Source organism: Bufo bufo, chromosome 6, assembly GCF_905171765.1.
Source record: "Bufo bufo chromosome 6, aBufBuf1.1, whole genome shotgun sequence".
NCBI lineage: Eukaryota > Metazoa > Chordata > Amphibia > Anura > Bufonidae > Bufo > Bufo bufo.
The window spans coordinates 345,615,605-345,632,105 of NC_053394.1; the positions used below are offsets into that span (position 1 = coordinate 345,615,605).

At 46.8% G+C, this 16,501-nt stretch overlaps 1 protein-coding gene across 1 annotated transcript in view; it reads right to left on the reverse strand.

Moving 5' to 3' along the window:
- The window catches only part of LOC121005724 (mitochondrial tRNA methylthiotransferase CDK5RAP1-like), a 150,415-nt gene extending 139,421 nt beyond the window's left edge, over window positions 1-10,994 (reverse strand). Inside the window, exons 1-4 of the mRNA XM_040438492.1 lie at window positions 10,932-10,994; window positions 7,563-7,837; window positions 4,410-4,513; window positions 3,163-3,197 (exon numbers count right to left, since the gene is read on the reverse strand). Coding sequence (XP_040294426.1) covers window positions 3,163-3,197; window positions 4,410-4,513; window positions 7,563-7,824 — 401 coding nt within the window. The 5' untranslated portion in view covers window positions 7,825-7,837; window positions 10,932-10,994. The remainder of the gene's footprint in view (window positions 1-3,162; window positions 3,198-4,409; window positions 4,514-7,562; window positions 7,838-10,931) is intronic.
- Between the last annotated feature and the right edge of the window lie 5,507 nt (window positions 10,995-16,501).

The following is a 16,501-nucleotide window of genomic DNA, read 5'->3' on the forward strand; positions in this document are numbered from 1 at the left end:
AAAATTTGTGAATCGACCATCAAGCATGCTCAGAAATTAGTGTGTCGTTAGAAAATGACATTGTTTAAATCAAGTTTTACGTTAAACACTTTTTTTTTTTTTTACATTTTCTATGGCCCTATCTTTATTTTAAAAAAATCATGCACTTTCCACACTAGTCAATGTGTTAAGACTTAAGTCATACACAGAATAGACTGGAGGGGACCTCCTTTGCTTTTGGCCTCATGCACACGACCATTGTGTGCATCCGTGGCCGTTGTTCCGTTTTCCGTGATTTTCTGCGGACCCATTGACTTTCAATGGGTCCATTGAAAACTCGGAAAATGCACCGTTGTTCATCCGCGGCCATGATCCGTGTTTCCTGTCTGTCAGAAAAATATGACCTGTCCTATTTTTTTGACGGACAACGGTTCACGGACCCATTCAAGTCAATGGGTCAGTGAAAAAACACGGATGCAAACAAGATTGGCATCCGCGTCCGTTGGCAACTTTCACACAGACGGATCGCAGATCCGTCTGCATAAAAGCTTTTTCAGATATGAGTTTTCACTTCGTGAAAACTCATATCCGACAGTATATTCTAACAGAGGCGTTCCCATAGTGATGGGGACGCTTCAAGTTAGAATATACTGAGAACTGTGTACATGACTGCCCCCTGCTACCTGGCAGTACCCGATCTTTTACAGGGGGCTGTGATCCGCACAATTAACCCCTCAGGTGCCGCACCTAAAGGGTTAATTGTGCGTATCATAGCCCCCTGTAAGAGATCAGGTGCTGCCAGGCACGAGGGGGCACACCCCCCTCCCTCCCCAATATTATATTCATTGGTGGCCAGTGCGGCCGCCCCTCTCCCCCCCCACCCCAGTTAAAATCACATTTTGAATCCACCATCATTGGTGGCCAGTGCGGCCTCACCTCTCCCCCCTAGTTAAAATCACGTTCCCCCATCATTGGTGGCAGTGGAGAGTTCCGATCGGAGTCCCAGTTTAATCGCTGGGGCTCCGATCGGTAACCATGGCAACCAGGACGCTACTGCAGTCCTGGTTGCCATGGTTACTTAGCAATTTTTAGAAGCATTATACTTACCTGCGAGCTGCGATGTCTGTGACCGGCCGGGCGCTCCTCCTACTGGTAAGTGAAAGGTCTGTGCGGCGCATTGCTTATAGCACAGACCTTTCACTTACCAGTAGGAGGAGCACCTGGCCGGTCACAGACATCGCAGCTCACAGGTAAGTATAATGCTTCTAAAAATTGCTAAGTAACCATGGCAACCAGGACTGTAGTAGCGTCCTGGTTGCCATGGTTACCGATCGGAGCCCCAGCGATTAAACTGGGACTCCGATCGGAACTCTCCACTGCCACCAATGATGGGGGAACGTGATTTTAACTAGGGGTGGGGGGAGGGGAGATGTGAGGCCGCACTGGCCACCAATGATGGGGGATTCGGAACGTGATTTTAACTAAGGGAAGGGGGGGGGGGGGGGGGAGATGTGAGGCCACACTGGCCACCAATGATGGGGGATTCGGAACGTGATTTTAACTGGGGGGGGGGGGAGATGTGAGGCCGCACTGGCCACCAATGATGGGGGATTCGGAACGTGATTTTAACTGGGGTGGGGAGAGGGCTTGGCCGCACTGGCCACCAATGAATAGGAGGGAGGGGGTCTGCCCCCTCCTGCCTGGCAGCACCTGATCTCTTACAGGGGGCTATGATACGCACAATTAACCCTTTAGGTGCGGCACCTGAGGGGTTAATTGTGCGGATCACAGCCCCCTGTAAAAGATCGGGTGCTGCCAGGCAGCAGGGGGCAGTCATGTACACAGTTCGTAGGATATTCTAACTTGAAGCCTCTGTGTTAGAATATACTGTCGGATATGAGTTTCACGATCTAACTCAAATCTGATGGTATATTCTAACATAGAGGCGTTCCCATGGTGATGGGGACGCTTCAAGTTAAAATATACCATCGGATTGGAGAAAACTCCGATCCTATGGTATATTAACTCCTGACTTTACATTGAAAGTCAATGGGGGACGGATCAGTTTGCAATTGCACCATATTGTGTCAACGTCAAAGGGATCCGTCCACATTGACTTGCATTGTAAGTCAGGACGGATCCGTTTGGCTCCGCACGGCCAGGCGGACAACAAAACGACTTTTTTTTCATGTCCGTGGATCCTCCAAAAATCAAGGAAGACCCACGGAGGAAAAAACGGTCACGGATCACGGACCAACGGAACCCCGTTTTGCGGACCGTGAAAAAATACTGTCGTGTGCATGAGGCCTTTATCTGAGAGTTTTGTAGGCAGTGCAGAGGTCAGAAGGGAGAAGATAAGCTGTGCTATCACCTACTGTGAATGGTGGATCCTGTATTATCTATACAGAGAAGAAATCTGTCCTTGTAAGGCCTCATGCACACAACCGTTTTTTTTTTTGCGGTCCGCAAAAACGGGTTCCATAGTTCCGTGTCTGTTTTTTCCTCCGTGGGTCTTCCTTGAGTTTTGGAGGATCCACGGACATGAAAAGTGAAAAAAAAAAAACGAAGTCAAGTTTGCATTGAAAATGATGATTTTTCACGGACCCATTGACTTGAATGGGTCCGTGAACCGTTGTCCGTGAAAAAAATAGGACAGGTCATATTTTTTTCACGGACTGGAAAAATGGATCACGGACGCGGAAGCCAAACGGTGAATTTACCGATTTTTTCACTGACCCATTGAAAGTCAATAGGTCCGTGAAAAAAAACGGAACAATGGCCGCGGATGCACACAACGGTCGTGTGCATGAGGCCTAATTCTGCTGATAATGAGATGGCTACTGAAATGTTACCTGTACAGAACAGGAAGTCTCAACATGTTATTAGATCTAGTGGCCAGTGTGAAAACTGCCGTTTTGGCTAATTTTTTATATAGATAGTGACATGGAAAATGAAAGCAAAACTCACCAGAAATTCTGAAAAAAATATATGTTTAACATACAAATATGATTTAAACAATAGGTCATTGTCTGATGACAGATTCCCTTTAATCGTCACTCTTCATCCTTTCTTATGTTCTTGAATTTAACGATCTGATCTCTCCCTCCCCCTGATTGACAGGGGTAATGTCTGGTGATCTACCATGTCTGTGTAAATACGCACACACACACACATCAACAATACCTGATAGAACAAGTCACCAAAAGTATGACATCTGCCTAAAAGAAAGAAAAATGTGATTAGCAAACATGTAAAACTGGCAATAAAAACTGAAATTTAAACGGTAATGTACATATTTAGGGAACCAATCAGCACCATCAAGCTGTCTTTACGGCCTGTTCACATCGTGTTAAAGCCTTCAGCATAGCACATACACCAGGAAAAGGTATATGTCAAGCCTTTGCATAGGGTTCTCTTTACCAAACAGACTATAAGTAGGTATACACTGGGATATTTTTTTTCTGGTTCGTAATAGTAAATTAGACAATGCTATTCCATAGAAAGGTATACGATAAAGAAAAAAATGTATTTACTTTAGCTCACGGGCGACATATTCCACTGTGTACAAATAAAGTGGGATAGATTGCAGCCTTCTGTATACTTGTACGTTGGAAACTTTTCCCAGCATATACTTAAAACAGCCTGAAAATGTGAGCAGCATGACTTAAAGGAATTGTTGGCAACCCCCACTCTCGGGCAGACCTGTTAAGGGAAACATACACACCTGCTTCCTGATGCTGGTTCCTGGCTCCTTCCCTCTCCTGTCTCTGCTCGAGTCCCTGGATGTAAACATCTGGTTTGACGCTGCTGCAGCCAATCGCTGGCTACGGAGGTGACCTGCTACTTGTGCATCACATGACCATTTGACATAACCCAAGGGCAGCAGGTCAACGCTGCAGCCAGCCATTGGAGGCACCTGCGTGAAACCGGAAGTTTACATCCAGGGACCCGAGCAGAGTAGTGGAAGCCGGAGGGAGCAGGAGCTGGGAGCCAGGGTCAAGGTAAGTATACTTCCCTTCTCTGGTCTGCCCAGAAGGGACGGGGTTTGGCAAATGTGCACAAGCCCTTCAATGACAAGTCCCACAATCATAACGAGCTGCCATGTTTTAGAGAAAACACTAGCCATTGTTATGTGCCTTGCATGAGGAGGACAGACTACTGGGTAAGCTCGAGGACAGGAGTCCCCTCCACTCAGCTAACTATACTCAAATGGCAAGAGACATGCAGATTGAGCCGGATGTGGGGGTACTAGCTCATTCAATGGGCGTATAGTTACCAGAGCTTTGTCTTATAATGAGAAGTACATATAACTCAATTGTAAGTCCATCTGCTAACACATGGCAGATTATCAGACTATATAAAGAATCAGATTAATGGAATTTTACAGTATTTCGTCTTCAGAGTGACATAAGACTGCAAGCACATGTTACCTCTGTAGCGGAATTAACTCTGACATATCCACTCTTCTGTAATATAGACCAGGCAATTTCTGTATCATTCACATTCATCTGACATCCATAGGTCTCAAAGTAAACTAAAACATAAAAACAGTACAGTACAAGGGATTGTTCATACTACATATACATATGTTCATACATCATAAACCAAAAGAATGCTAGAAAATGGCCTCTGTGTTCAGTGACGCGTTAAAGGGGTTGTGGCCTCTTCCCAGTTACTGATGATCAATGTGTTTGCTAGATGATTATATGGCACTTACTAATTTAGTGCTTGTTGAAATTCTGTACCATTTTCCATATTTCTATATAACCTCTCTGCTGTAACCAAATCCTATTCACCTTAAAGAGGACCTTTCATGTTTTTTTTTTTTTTTAGTTTATCTAAATACCTTTACTTGGGGGGTACTGATGCTGCCACCTTTTTTTTCAAATATCACTCCTGCGCCTCGCTGTGCCCCCCTGCAGTTTTCCCACTAAGTATGTTAATACTGAGCATCGGAACAGGAAGGAGGAGGAGTCTCAATGGGCGTCTCCTTCTCCCTGGCTGTGACGCTCTCCGCTGTGATTGGATCGCGGCACAGACAGGGAGAAGGAGACGCCCATTGAGAAATTGGGGGCTAATAGTTACTAAGAAGTAAAAAAAATAATAATTTATAAATAAAAAGTTTAAATCATCTCCATTTACCAATTGTAAAATATATAAACAATTAAAAAATTAAACATATCGGGTATCGCCGCGTACAAAAATGTCTGAACTATTAAAATATTTTAAAAAAAATGTTCCTGCACGGTGAATGCCATAAGAAGAAAAAATTTAAAAACACATGATTTGCAATTTTTAGTCACCTTGTCCCACCAAAACTTGATCAAAAAGTCTCACGTACCACAAAAATGGTATATAAAACTACAGTTCGTTTCACAAAAAAAAAAAAAAAACAAGCCCGCATTCAGCTCTGTAGACCAAAATATAAAAAAGTTATAGCTAACAGAAAATGGCGATGCATGGAAAATTTCGATTATTTCAAAGGTTTTTATTTTTATAAAGTAATAAAATAAAAACTATACAAGTTTGGTATCGCCATAATCGTATTGAGCTGCAGAATAAGGATGTCATCTCATTTTTAGCGCACAGTGAAAGCCATGATGTCAAAACTCTAAAAACCTTGGAGGAAATGTGTTGGTTTTTTTTTGTGTGTTTTTACCCCACAAAGAATTTTCCAAATACGAGACATGGTAAATTAACTGGTGCCATTAAAAAGTGCATCTTGTCCAGCAAAAAAATAAGCCTTCGTATGGCTATGCGAACAGAGAAATAAAAAGTTATGTCTATTGGAACATGGGGAGGAAAAATCAAAAATGCTAAAATGAAAATAGGCCGTGTCTTTAAGGGGTTAACTACAGGGCTCGATAAATCCCAGGCGCCAGGTCGCCATGGCGATCAGGAATTTTGTCCTGGGTATTTGCCCCTGCTTGAAAATAGGCCCAGCACACCAGCAGCTGGGCGCAGCCACTGGAGGGTTAAGACCGCAAGGCTAACAATGTGACAGGCGGTGCACATGACGGGTTAAGCCAAGTGAGTGTCAGCTGGCCGCGGAGTGACATACGAGATGTACGTGGCAGCGCTCACCTGCCCGCTAGGTGCTCTCCACCGCACACCTCATGTACTGGGAGCGGCGCAGGTCACTACGGCGGAGTTTCCGTTTTCCTGTATGAAGACTCTTCCAGTGTTTCCCGGAGAGGAGCCGTCTCATCACCGTTAAAGCCTCATGCACACGTCCGTGGAATAGATCATACCAGTGTATTACTGTACTGCGGCGGCAGCAGGAAGCGCACGGCGTCATAGCAACCAATGACGCTGTGCGCTCCTGCACTCAGAAGAAATCCAGGCCGGTGTTCCACGGACGTGTGCATGAGGCTTAACGCACTCACAGGACTCCAAGATTCCTCCGACAAACAGGACCGCAGCCCCACGCCCTCCCCATCACAGCACGGGATGTAGATCCGGCAAGAGCTGGAACCAAATCCCGGCCTGGACTCACAGCACAAGGACGGCCCCGGAGACGCCGACAACAGTGACTCCATTATCCCCCGGTCAGAACAAATAATCCGGGACAGCAGAAGGGCAGTGATCCCGCAGTGACGCCGGATACAGGCGGCAATGAGGGACATTTCTCTTCAAACCCAGCGCTGCTTCAGTTTTATCTAGCCACAAAATAAGTTTACAAGAGAAGAACTATGAGATGAATGATGAGCCCTGACCAAACATCCTGGGGAAGGGATCTCAGTTCTGTCAGCTGCAGCACAGGGATTATACACAGTGACATCACAGCACAGGGATTATACACACAGTGACGTCACAGCGCAGGGATTATACATACAGTGACGTCACAGTACACTGATAAACACTGAAGAGATGCGGCACACTGACGTCACAGTACACTGATAATAAACAATGTGAAGAGATGCTGCACACAGTGATGTCACAGTACACTGATAATGTACTGATAAACAATGAAGAGATGCTAACACAGTGACGTCACAGTACACTGATAAACACTGAAGAGATGCTGCACACAGTGACGTCACAGTACACTGATAATAAACACTGAAGAGATGCGGCACACTGTGACGTCAAACACTGAAGAGATGCGGCACACAGTGACGTCACAGTACACTGATAATAAACACTGAAGAGATGCGGCACACCGTGACGTCACAGTACACTGATAATAAACACTGAAGAGATGCTGCACACAGTGACGTCACAGTACACTGATAAACACTGAAGAGATGCGGCACACAGTGACGTCACAGTACACTGATAATAAACAATGCCCATGTTGTTTGGTTCTAGACTTCTTTATATGTTAATTTAAGAGGTGTTATCTTTGTCGCTGAAAATAAGGCTTTATAAAAGGTAAAAAAAAAAAAAACGGCTCCTAACTTTTTTAGCTGGCTCCTAGATTCCAAGGAAATTTGTCAAGCCCTGGGTTAACATCATCCTTCCATCTGTATCAATGCTCCATCCTGCATGGACAGCAGGAGTCTGCACACAATATACAGAGGACAGCCAGGAAAACCTGTGCAACCAAAATTGAAATACATGTGTGAAAACATAATCCCAACCTTTGTTGTATATCGTTGAGGGACTCTCTGTGATATAATGAGGATCATCATCATCATCATCCTCTTCCATAGATGAAGGAGCAGCACTGGCTGGGACGGGGCTGACAAAGTCTTTAAGGTGTGGCCCCGCAGCCACTCTGGATCTGAACTCTTCTTTCCTGGCGTTGGCCCTCTGAGCGTGTGAGATGCTGGAACTTAAACTGTGATGAGAAAACCACACTTTGGCCCGATAGAGAAGGCGTGATAACTTCAGGGGCTCCATGAGAAGTGAAGACCTGTAATAGAAGAAGGTTTTTTTTTTTGTCACATCCTTTTACCCCCCAATAGAGAAATGTATGGGAAAAATACCTGACAAATGCCACAAGACCATGATGCAATTTGCAATCAAACCAGGAAACACCGCCCATGTGAACAGTGGTTTTTCAAACAGCATTTTTTGCCATGGAATTTTGTAGCAGACACCCAAATTTTCTATGGCAAATTCCATGTCATCGGGCACTTAAAATGCTGCTTAAAAAAAAAAAAAAAAACATGGGGGGAGATTTATCAAACTGGTGTAAAGTAGAACTGGCTCAGTTGCCCATAGCAGCCAATCAGATTCCACCTTTCATTTTTCACAGTTCTCTTGGAAAATAAAAGGTGGAAGCTGATTGGTTGCTATGGGTAACTAAGCCAGTTCTACTTTATACCAGTTTGATAAATCTCCCCCCATAGTGTTTGTAAGGCGTTTAATTGGCCAAAACACCAGGCAATGGAGTTTTTTGCTTAAAAAAATAAATACATATGGTCCTATGCATGAGCCCGAACAGCGAGTCTTCTGCATCCCTGAGAAGCGCTCCGCATCAACTGGACAGCGTCACAGCAAGGCACAGGTCAACGCCTACTGGGGACAGCTTCAGTCTCCGATACATTTACTGCACATTAACATAGTGGGTGCCAAAATGGAATGGCGGCTGTACTGGGTGAACGGGTGATCAACTGGAGAAAACAAAGCAAAAAACACAGAGCTGGCATCTCTGGAAAAACGTCAACAAGCAGAGTTTTTGGATTACATTTTTTTTTTTTAAGTGATAACAGGTCCAGTTTAAATCAAGTTTCTATGTAAAATATTTTTGGTCATGTTATTAATTTTCCATGTGAATATCTATTTTAAAATCCTGAAGTTTTAGCACTGGCTTCTAAATCTAATAATACGTGCCACTTCTTGGTCTGTACAGATCAATTTACTGTAGTTATCTGCTTATTATAGGCAGGATTAGACTGACCGATATCACCTACACATCAATAATAGGCGCAGGAGAGGACTCCAGCACAACGGAAACGGGACGGATCCGTTTTGCAGCCCATAGACTTCTATTATGACGGACTGAATAACGGAACGCCTCTAAAGGCATTCCGTCATGGAATTACGTTATGGTCCGTGGTAACGGGATCTAAAACGCAATTCACCTTTTACCACAACCCGAAATTCAAAATATGAAATTCACTCATCCCTACTAGCAACGCCCCTCTGTCTTCTGTTTACATCACTGTGGAGACTTGCTTAGCGTTGCTAAGGCTCAAAATGGGCCACTTTAGTGCTATTTTTTTAATAGAAATGTATGATTTCAGTAATTAAAGGGGTTCTGCAGTTAACTGTTGATCTATCCTTTGGATAGATTATCAGCATCAGATCGACGGGGGTCTGACACCTGGGACCCCCGCCGATCAGCTGTTTGAGAAGGCAGCGGCGCTCCAGCCTTCTCACTGTTTACCGCAGGCCCAGTGACGTCACGACTAATATCAATGGCCTGGGCGCGGCTAAGCTCCATTCAAGTGACTAGAGCTTAGCCCAGGCCAATGATACTAGTCATGACGTCACTGGGCCTGCGGTAAACAGTGAGAAGGCTGGAGCGCCGCTGCCTTCTCAAACAGCTGATCGGCAGGGGTCCTGGGTGTCGGACCCCCGCCGATCAGAAGCTGATGATCTATCCAGAGGATAGATCATCAGTTTAAACAAAGTGCAGAACCCCTTTAAAGTATATTACAAAAATGGTCTGTATCACTGCCCCTATACATTACACAAATAATATAGATCGGCAGTTACACTTTAAGAATATGGGCTCCGTCCCACTGTAAAATGTATGGCCTATGAAGAGGTCTTTCCGAATTTTCAGCAAATATCGCCAGATTTAGGGTACTTTCACACTAGCGCTTTTCTTTTCCGGCATAGAGTTCCGTCCTAGGGGCTCAATACTGGAAAAGAACTGATCAGTTTTATCCTAATGCATTCTGAATGGAGAGTAATCCGTTCAGGATGCATCAGGATGTCTTCAGTTCAGTCCTTTTACAGTATTTGGACGGAGAATAAAACCGCAGCATGCTGCATTTATCTCTCCGGCCAAAAATCATGAACACTTGCCGGATCCGCCATTTTTTGCCATTGGAATGTTTTAGATACGGCATTAAAATTGCTGCATTGACGGATTCGGTCTTCCGGTCTGCGCATGCGCAGACCTCTAAAGATGTAAAAAATAAAAAATAAATACCGGATCTGTTTTTCCAGATGACACCGGAGAGATGGATCCGGTATTGCAATGCATTTGTGAGACGGATCCGTTTCCATACAGATTGCCAGATCCGGCGACGGAACTGCCTGCCAGAATCCAGCAACGCAAGTGTGAAAGGACCCTACGCTTGTCTCGCCTCTATCACGTGTCAGTTCGTTTAATTGCATAAATTACTTTATTAAAATACGAAGCTGAAGGCGGCTCCATTAACGAGGCAGGACGGCGAGTTCCTTATGGAAGGAGAGGAGCGGACCTCCTGGATGATCTAGGGAAGGGGCTGCTCTCTGGTCCACGCACAGCAGATGGGTAGTCGGATCGCGGTGCACGGAAGCCAAGTGGATCAGTGCGTTCCCGGCAGTGGAACAGATCAGAAAGAAATGGCGCAATACGTTATCGCATTGTATGACGAGAAAACACTTTTCCAAGGGGCTCATCCACATGTAACTGCGCCAAGAAGGGACAACCTGCTTCCCCCCCAACACGCAGTTCCCATTAATAACACGAGTCGGTACTGGCATAAGATATAAGCGAGAAATATAAAGTGCGCTACATAATGCACTTTTACGTTTGTGGCATTTTTGTTTAAATACGTTGTGCCCCCAAAACGCAGCATGCTCTAGGCATGACAAATAGCTGCACAGTTCCCCATTCCCTCACTTTGCAAAACGTGACAAGGGCCTAAAAACAAACATATGTACAATACACTAATATAGCGGCACCAAATGGAACTCCCCTTTAAGCCCAGAGCAGCCTTTAATATTGTCCCTTGCAGCGGCCGGCAGACACAGGAGCACGCCGAGTGACGGTACCTTTCTCACACCTTATGGACAAGCGCAAGTCCCGGAGTGACAGAGGACACGCTGCCGCCGCTGCTATAACATTGAGAGGGCAGAGGAAGCGTGACTTATGGTCACGTGACCGGGGGAGGCCAGCAAAAAAGGGGCGGAGACTACAGGAACGCGGAAGTGCGCTGAGCTGAGAATGTGTGTGTCATGACGTCCTCTGAACACTTGGCGGCAGTGCTGCGTGTAGTTTAGGGTTTTGTAGCGGCGTGAAATTCCCGCCAAGTGACCTGACGTGAAACAGAACGAGGCAGTGTGCGAGGAAATGCAGCACTAGTGTAGTTACCATGGCAATTAGGGTTGCCACCTTTTCTTCAAGCCAAACCCGAACAGAAGGGAGGGCGGGCCCCCTTCCAGGCCCCACCCATGTCCCACCTCCAGCCACGCCCATGTTCCACCTCCACCCCTGGTCGCTGTCGCACCGCGATCGTTACGCCCCTGAAGAGGCTCATTAGCATATTATAAGTCTTTGTTTTAAGAGAACGGCGGCAGGCAGGGAGTTATAAAACACACTGTTATGTACTGCTAACATTAGCCCATCGCTAATGTCAGTCAGCTACATAACGTAATGTTTTTTCTGATGATTGACAGATTCAGAAACCTGTTTAAATGGTTTCTACCACCAGAAATACTGTTATGTAGCGGACTGATATAGCGATGCGCCAATGTCAGCACTACATAACAGTATGTTTCTAACATTAGTCCCGGCAGCCGTTTTTGCTAAAAAAAAGCACTTTTATTATATGTTAATGAGCCTCGAGGTGCTATGTGGGCCTAAAATCAGCACCTAGAGGCTCCGTCCACTCACCCATTATCCCGCCCAGGTCCAGTGTTGTGCCCGCCCCGCTCCTCTTGATTGATGCCACTGTTCCCTGCATTGATGGCGAAATCCCGCGCCTGCACCGTTCACTTCTGTCTTCGGCGCAGGCGCAGTGAGTGAATGATGCGATCCTGGTGCCGGATTCCTCACTGCGCTTGCACCGACTACGTCACAGTGAGGAAGCCGGCATCAGGAGAGCGGCCTTCACTTACTGCGCCGAAGACATAGTGAGCGGCACAGGCGCGGGATTTTGTCAACGCTGCTGCGAACAGTGGCATCAATCAAGAGGAGCTGGGCGGGCAGAACAGGAGACCTGGGCGGGATAATGGGTGAGTGGACGGAGCCTCTAGATGCTGATTTTACGCCCACATAGCACCTAGAGGCTCATTAGCATATAATAAAAGTGCTTTTTTTTAGCTAAAACGGCTGCAGGGACTAATGTTAGAAACATACTGTTATGTAGTGCTGACATTGGCGCATCGCTATATCAGTCAGCTACATAACGGTATTTCTGGTGGTAGAAACCCTTTAAACACTGTTACATTACACACTTCAAATGTTTTATATACCTTTTTAGAAGTGCCTAGGACAGGTGTCAGGACTGTCTTGGTCACACACCGGTTGAAAAACCACTCTGCAGGCAGGGCACTACTTGGGCAGGCTGCTGGAGCTGGACTGGAGTTTGAAGAAGAATGATTTCAATTCTCCCTCCCTGCCTCTCTCTCTGATGTCAGGTTCCTGTGTGGACCTGACTTCCTTATCAGAGAGAAGGAGGGAGGGACTGGGAGGCAGGGGAGGAGCGAGGGAGACTGAAGCTGCTGAACAGTGAGTGAACACAGTGCTGCCTGAGTGTGTAGACTAGAGGAGGGAGGAGGGAGGCTCGGGAGCACTGCGCTCAGCTGATCACCCGGCCGCAGTGAGTGACAGCTTAAATATGTGATCGGATCGACGGAGTCTCGGTCGGACGTCCGTCCACACACACTACTTTGAATGAATAATCCTGTGTCCGGGTCTGAGAAAGGCTTGTACCCGGACACAGGATTACAAACCCGGACTGTCCGGGTCAATCCCGGACGGGTGGCAACCCTAATGGCAATGCTCCTGTATTTACATTTCATTTCCAAAAGTGGAAGGGCACAAAATAGTGTCTGACCAAGTCACCAATTACATGAACTGGAGCGTTTCTAGGGTGCCATGGTTCACCGTTTTGTTTCCTAGAGAAACGCCCCTAAAAGTTCCTCTGGTCTATAAAGAATTTTCCTTTAGAAAATAAGTCTCTACCGCTCGCTATTTTACACAATCACATCCCACATTATCAGTCCTCTAGGTCTCCAGTACTGTGACCTGTAGTTAGAGGACCCTTTGTACTTCACTGATACATACCGCCCAACTTTCTGGACGTTCAAAGAGGGACACTTATGGTTCATTGCATATTTATACAGTTGAATAGTTTTCTCTTACGAAATAGCGCAAAAGTTATCTGAATATAGAAATGTCTAAAATTCTAATACATCAAGAAATAAAACAAACAAGATGGGCTCTAATATACAGAGAGGAACGAGACAAACACTTTCTGCATCAATATTGTAAATGCAATAATGAAAATCTCTGCCTCAGATCAAGAAGAAGGACACTTGGGAGGTCTGCCGATATTTGCTGAGAAAGTGCAGCAATCCACAGCACGCTGATGAGACTGGTACGTGAGAACCCAACCCAATGGTTACAAGAACTGATTGCAAAGACATCAATTTAGGACACTTGTAAGGGAACACTATGGTCACCATCCTGAACCACAAATGGCAATCCCAAAAACTGCAACCGGTCTTACCAGGGGCGTAGCTAGAAATGACTGGGCCCCATAGCAAAAAAAAAATTTATGGCCCCCTCCCGGATCTCCCACCCCCACAGACTTCTCGGACCTCGCCGCCACATCCGCAGCTCCTCATGCACTTGCGACGGTTACGCGTAGGACTGAGCACAGACAGTTAGTCACTGGCAACGCATTTGTGCCAGTGTAGGAAATGTATGAATCTAAATGTCTGTGTATTAAAGAAAATTGTTAAATTGTACAGGGGTCTGTACTTTCACACAAGGTGAAAGTACATATCGTGGGGTGTGTATGTGTATTAGACAGAAGGTAGGGATATTGTCACAGCCACTATCTCTGGCTGTGACCTTCCGTCCTTGCTCGTTCGGCGCTCCTCGCTGAAGTTTTGTTTCTGTGTGTTATTTGTGGTTCTGTATGGGTTAACTCCCCTGTGTTCCTATTAGAAGTTAATCCTCTCTGTCTGCTCCATGGGTGTGGCCTCTCTGCTGCACCCATGGAACCTGTATATAAGGCTGAGGTTTCCTCAGTTCTGTGTCAGCTCTCCTGGTGTGTGTTGTCTTGTCCTGCTCCTGTTTGTACTCACTCTCCCATGCTGCTGACCCATGGGATCCGTGTCTGTCTGTCTGTGCTCTGTGGGTTTCCCTACTTGTTCATTGATGTCCTCTCTCCTGTCCTCTTTGATGTCCTCTTTCCTATGTTTCTGTTATCTGTTCTGCCAGTTATGTTTGTTATGTTATATGTCTCTGTTCAGCAAGTCCTTGCTGCACCTTTCTTTGCAGCAGAGTGCAATGCGCAAGGCCATGCAGTTTACTAAGTACTCTTTCAAACATTGCACCGGGCAAAGAGCTTGGTTATCAGGAAAAGCCGGGTAGGATACCGATCGAATATTAGTCTTTGTGCGGCGAGATATATTAAAGGAGACACCACTTGGAGTAAAAGACAGAGCATCGAAATCCAAGGCTCGCACATCTGAAACCCTTTTGCAGGAGATCAGACACAGCAGGGTGACCAGCTTCGCCGAAAGTTGGCGTAGAGATAAAGAAGAATTGAGAGGCCAACCAGAGAAAAATTGAAGAACCAACATAACATCCCAGGAACTAGTGAAACGGGGTCTAGGAGGACGAGATAACCATGATCCCTTGAGAAGCCGACACACCAAAGGGTGTTGACCCGCCGGGCAACCCGCAAACCCTTGGTGGCGAGAAGATATGGCTGAACGGAAGAGGTTAATGGACCTATAAGCCTTACCCTCTTCATAAAGAGTCGACAAAAACTTGAGTATGTCCGTCACAGGAGCCGAAAAGGGATCCAGACCCCGCCCCACGCACCAGTCAGACCAACGTTTCCAGGTTGACTGATAAGCGCGTCGGGTGCCGGGGGCCCACGCGCTCTCCAGAAGGGTACGAGCCGTTCCCGATAGGCCTGTGACGTCCCAACGCTCCCTGAAACTCTGCACGCAAGGAGACGAAGAGAGCCGTCCGTCACCAGCGGATGAAGTTGGTTCAGAGGTCCGCAAAGGAGATCTGGAAACGATGGAAGAAGACTATGGGAACCATGATTGGGCTTGCCAAAAGGGAACTATCAGCACCAAGTCCGCCAGTTGACGACGAACCTTTGATAGCACCCGTGGGATGAGCGCAAATGGGGGGGAAGGCGTAAGCCAGTTGACCCGACCAATCCTGTAGTAGGGCGTCCACAGCCTCCGACCGAGGGTCCGGCCTCCAACTGTAGAAGCACGGGAGCTGGGCGTTCCAACGTGAGGCAAAGAGGTCCATAGAGAGGGGTCCCCAAACCGAAATGATGGAGGAGAACACCGCTGGATCTAATCTCCAATCGCTGAAGTCCGATGAGTGACGAGAACTCCAATCCGCGAAAGTATTGTGTAGTACTGGGATATATTCCGCGATTACCGTGAAGCCTTTGTCTAGGCAAAAGGACCAAAACTCCTTCGCCAGATGGGTTAGGATCGATGAATGGGTGCCCCCCATGGCATTGACATAACGCACGGCCGACACGTTGTCCATCCTGAGTCTGATACATGCCGAGATCCTGTCGTTGGTGAAGCTGCGTATGGCGAAAGATCCCGCCAACAGTTCCAGAGCGTTTATGTGGAGATGAGATTCGTTGCCTGACCAGGGTCCTCCAGTGGAAACCCCATTGCAGTATGCACCCCAGCCGAGGAGACTGGCATCCGACTCCACAATCAGGTCCGGTTGAGGTCCCACGATGGCCTTGCCATTCCACGCGTCGAGGTTGGAGATCCACCACATGAGTTCGTCCCTCGTCTCGCGATCCAGGGTCACCACGTCCGCATAGGATGCTCCCGCTTGCAGGTGGGCGATCTTGAGCCGTTGCAACGCTCGATAATGAAGAGGTGCCGGAAAAATCGCCTGGATAGAAGAGGAGAGAAGACCGATAATGCGTGCCAGGTGACGTAGTGACATTTGAGGAAGTTTCAGAGCGTGACATAGTTCCTTGCGTATGGACCTGACCTTGGGCCCAGGGAGGCATAGGGTCTGCTCGCTGGAGTTCACCACAAAACCCAGAAATTCCATCGACCTGGAAGGTTGTAGACAGGACTTCTCATGTTGATGACAAACCCAAGACCTGTAATAAGAGACATCGCAGATTGCAGGTGAGTTAGAAGCTCTGATGGGGATTGAGCCATGAAGAGGATATCGTCCAGGTAGATCACAAGACGAATACCCTGACTGCGAAGCCAAGCCACCACTGGTCTCATCAATTTGGTGAAACACCAAGGGGCTGACGAGAGGCCAAACGGTAGGCACGTGAATTGCCAGAGGAGGTCGCGCCAGCGAAATTGGAGGAGCAGTCTGGACTGAGGGGACACAGGAACCGTCAGGTAGGCATCTTTCAGGTCCAACTTCACCATCCAGTCC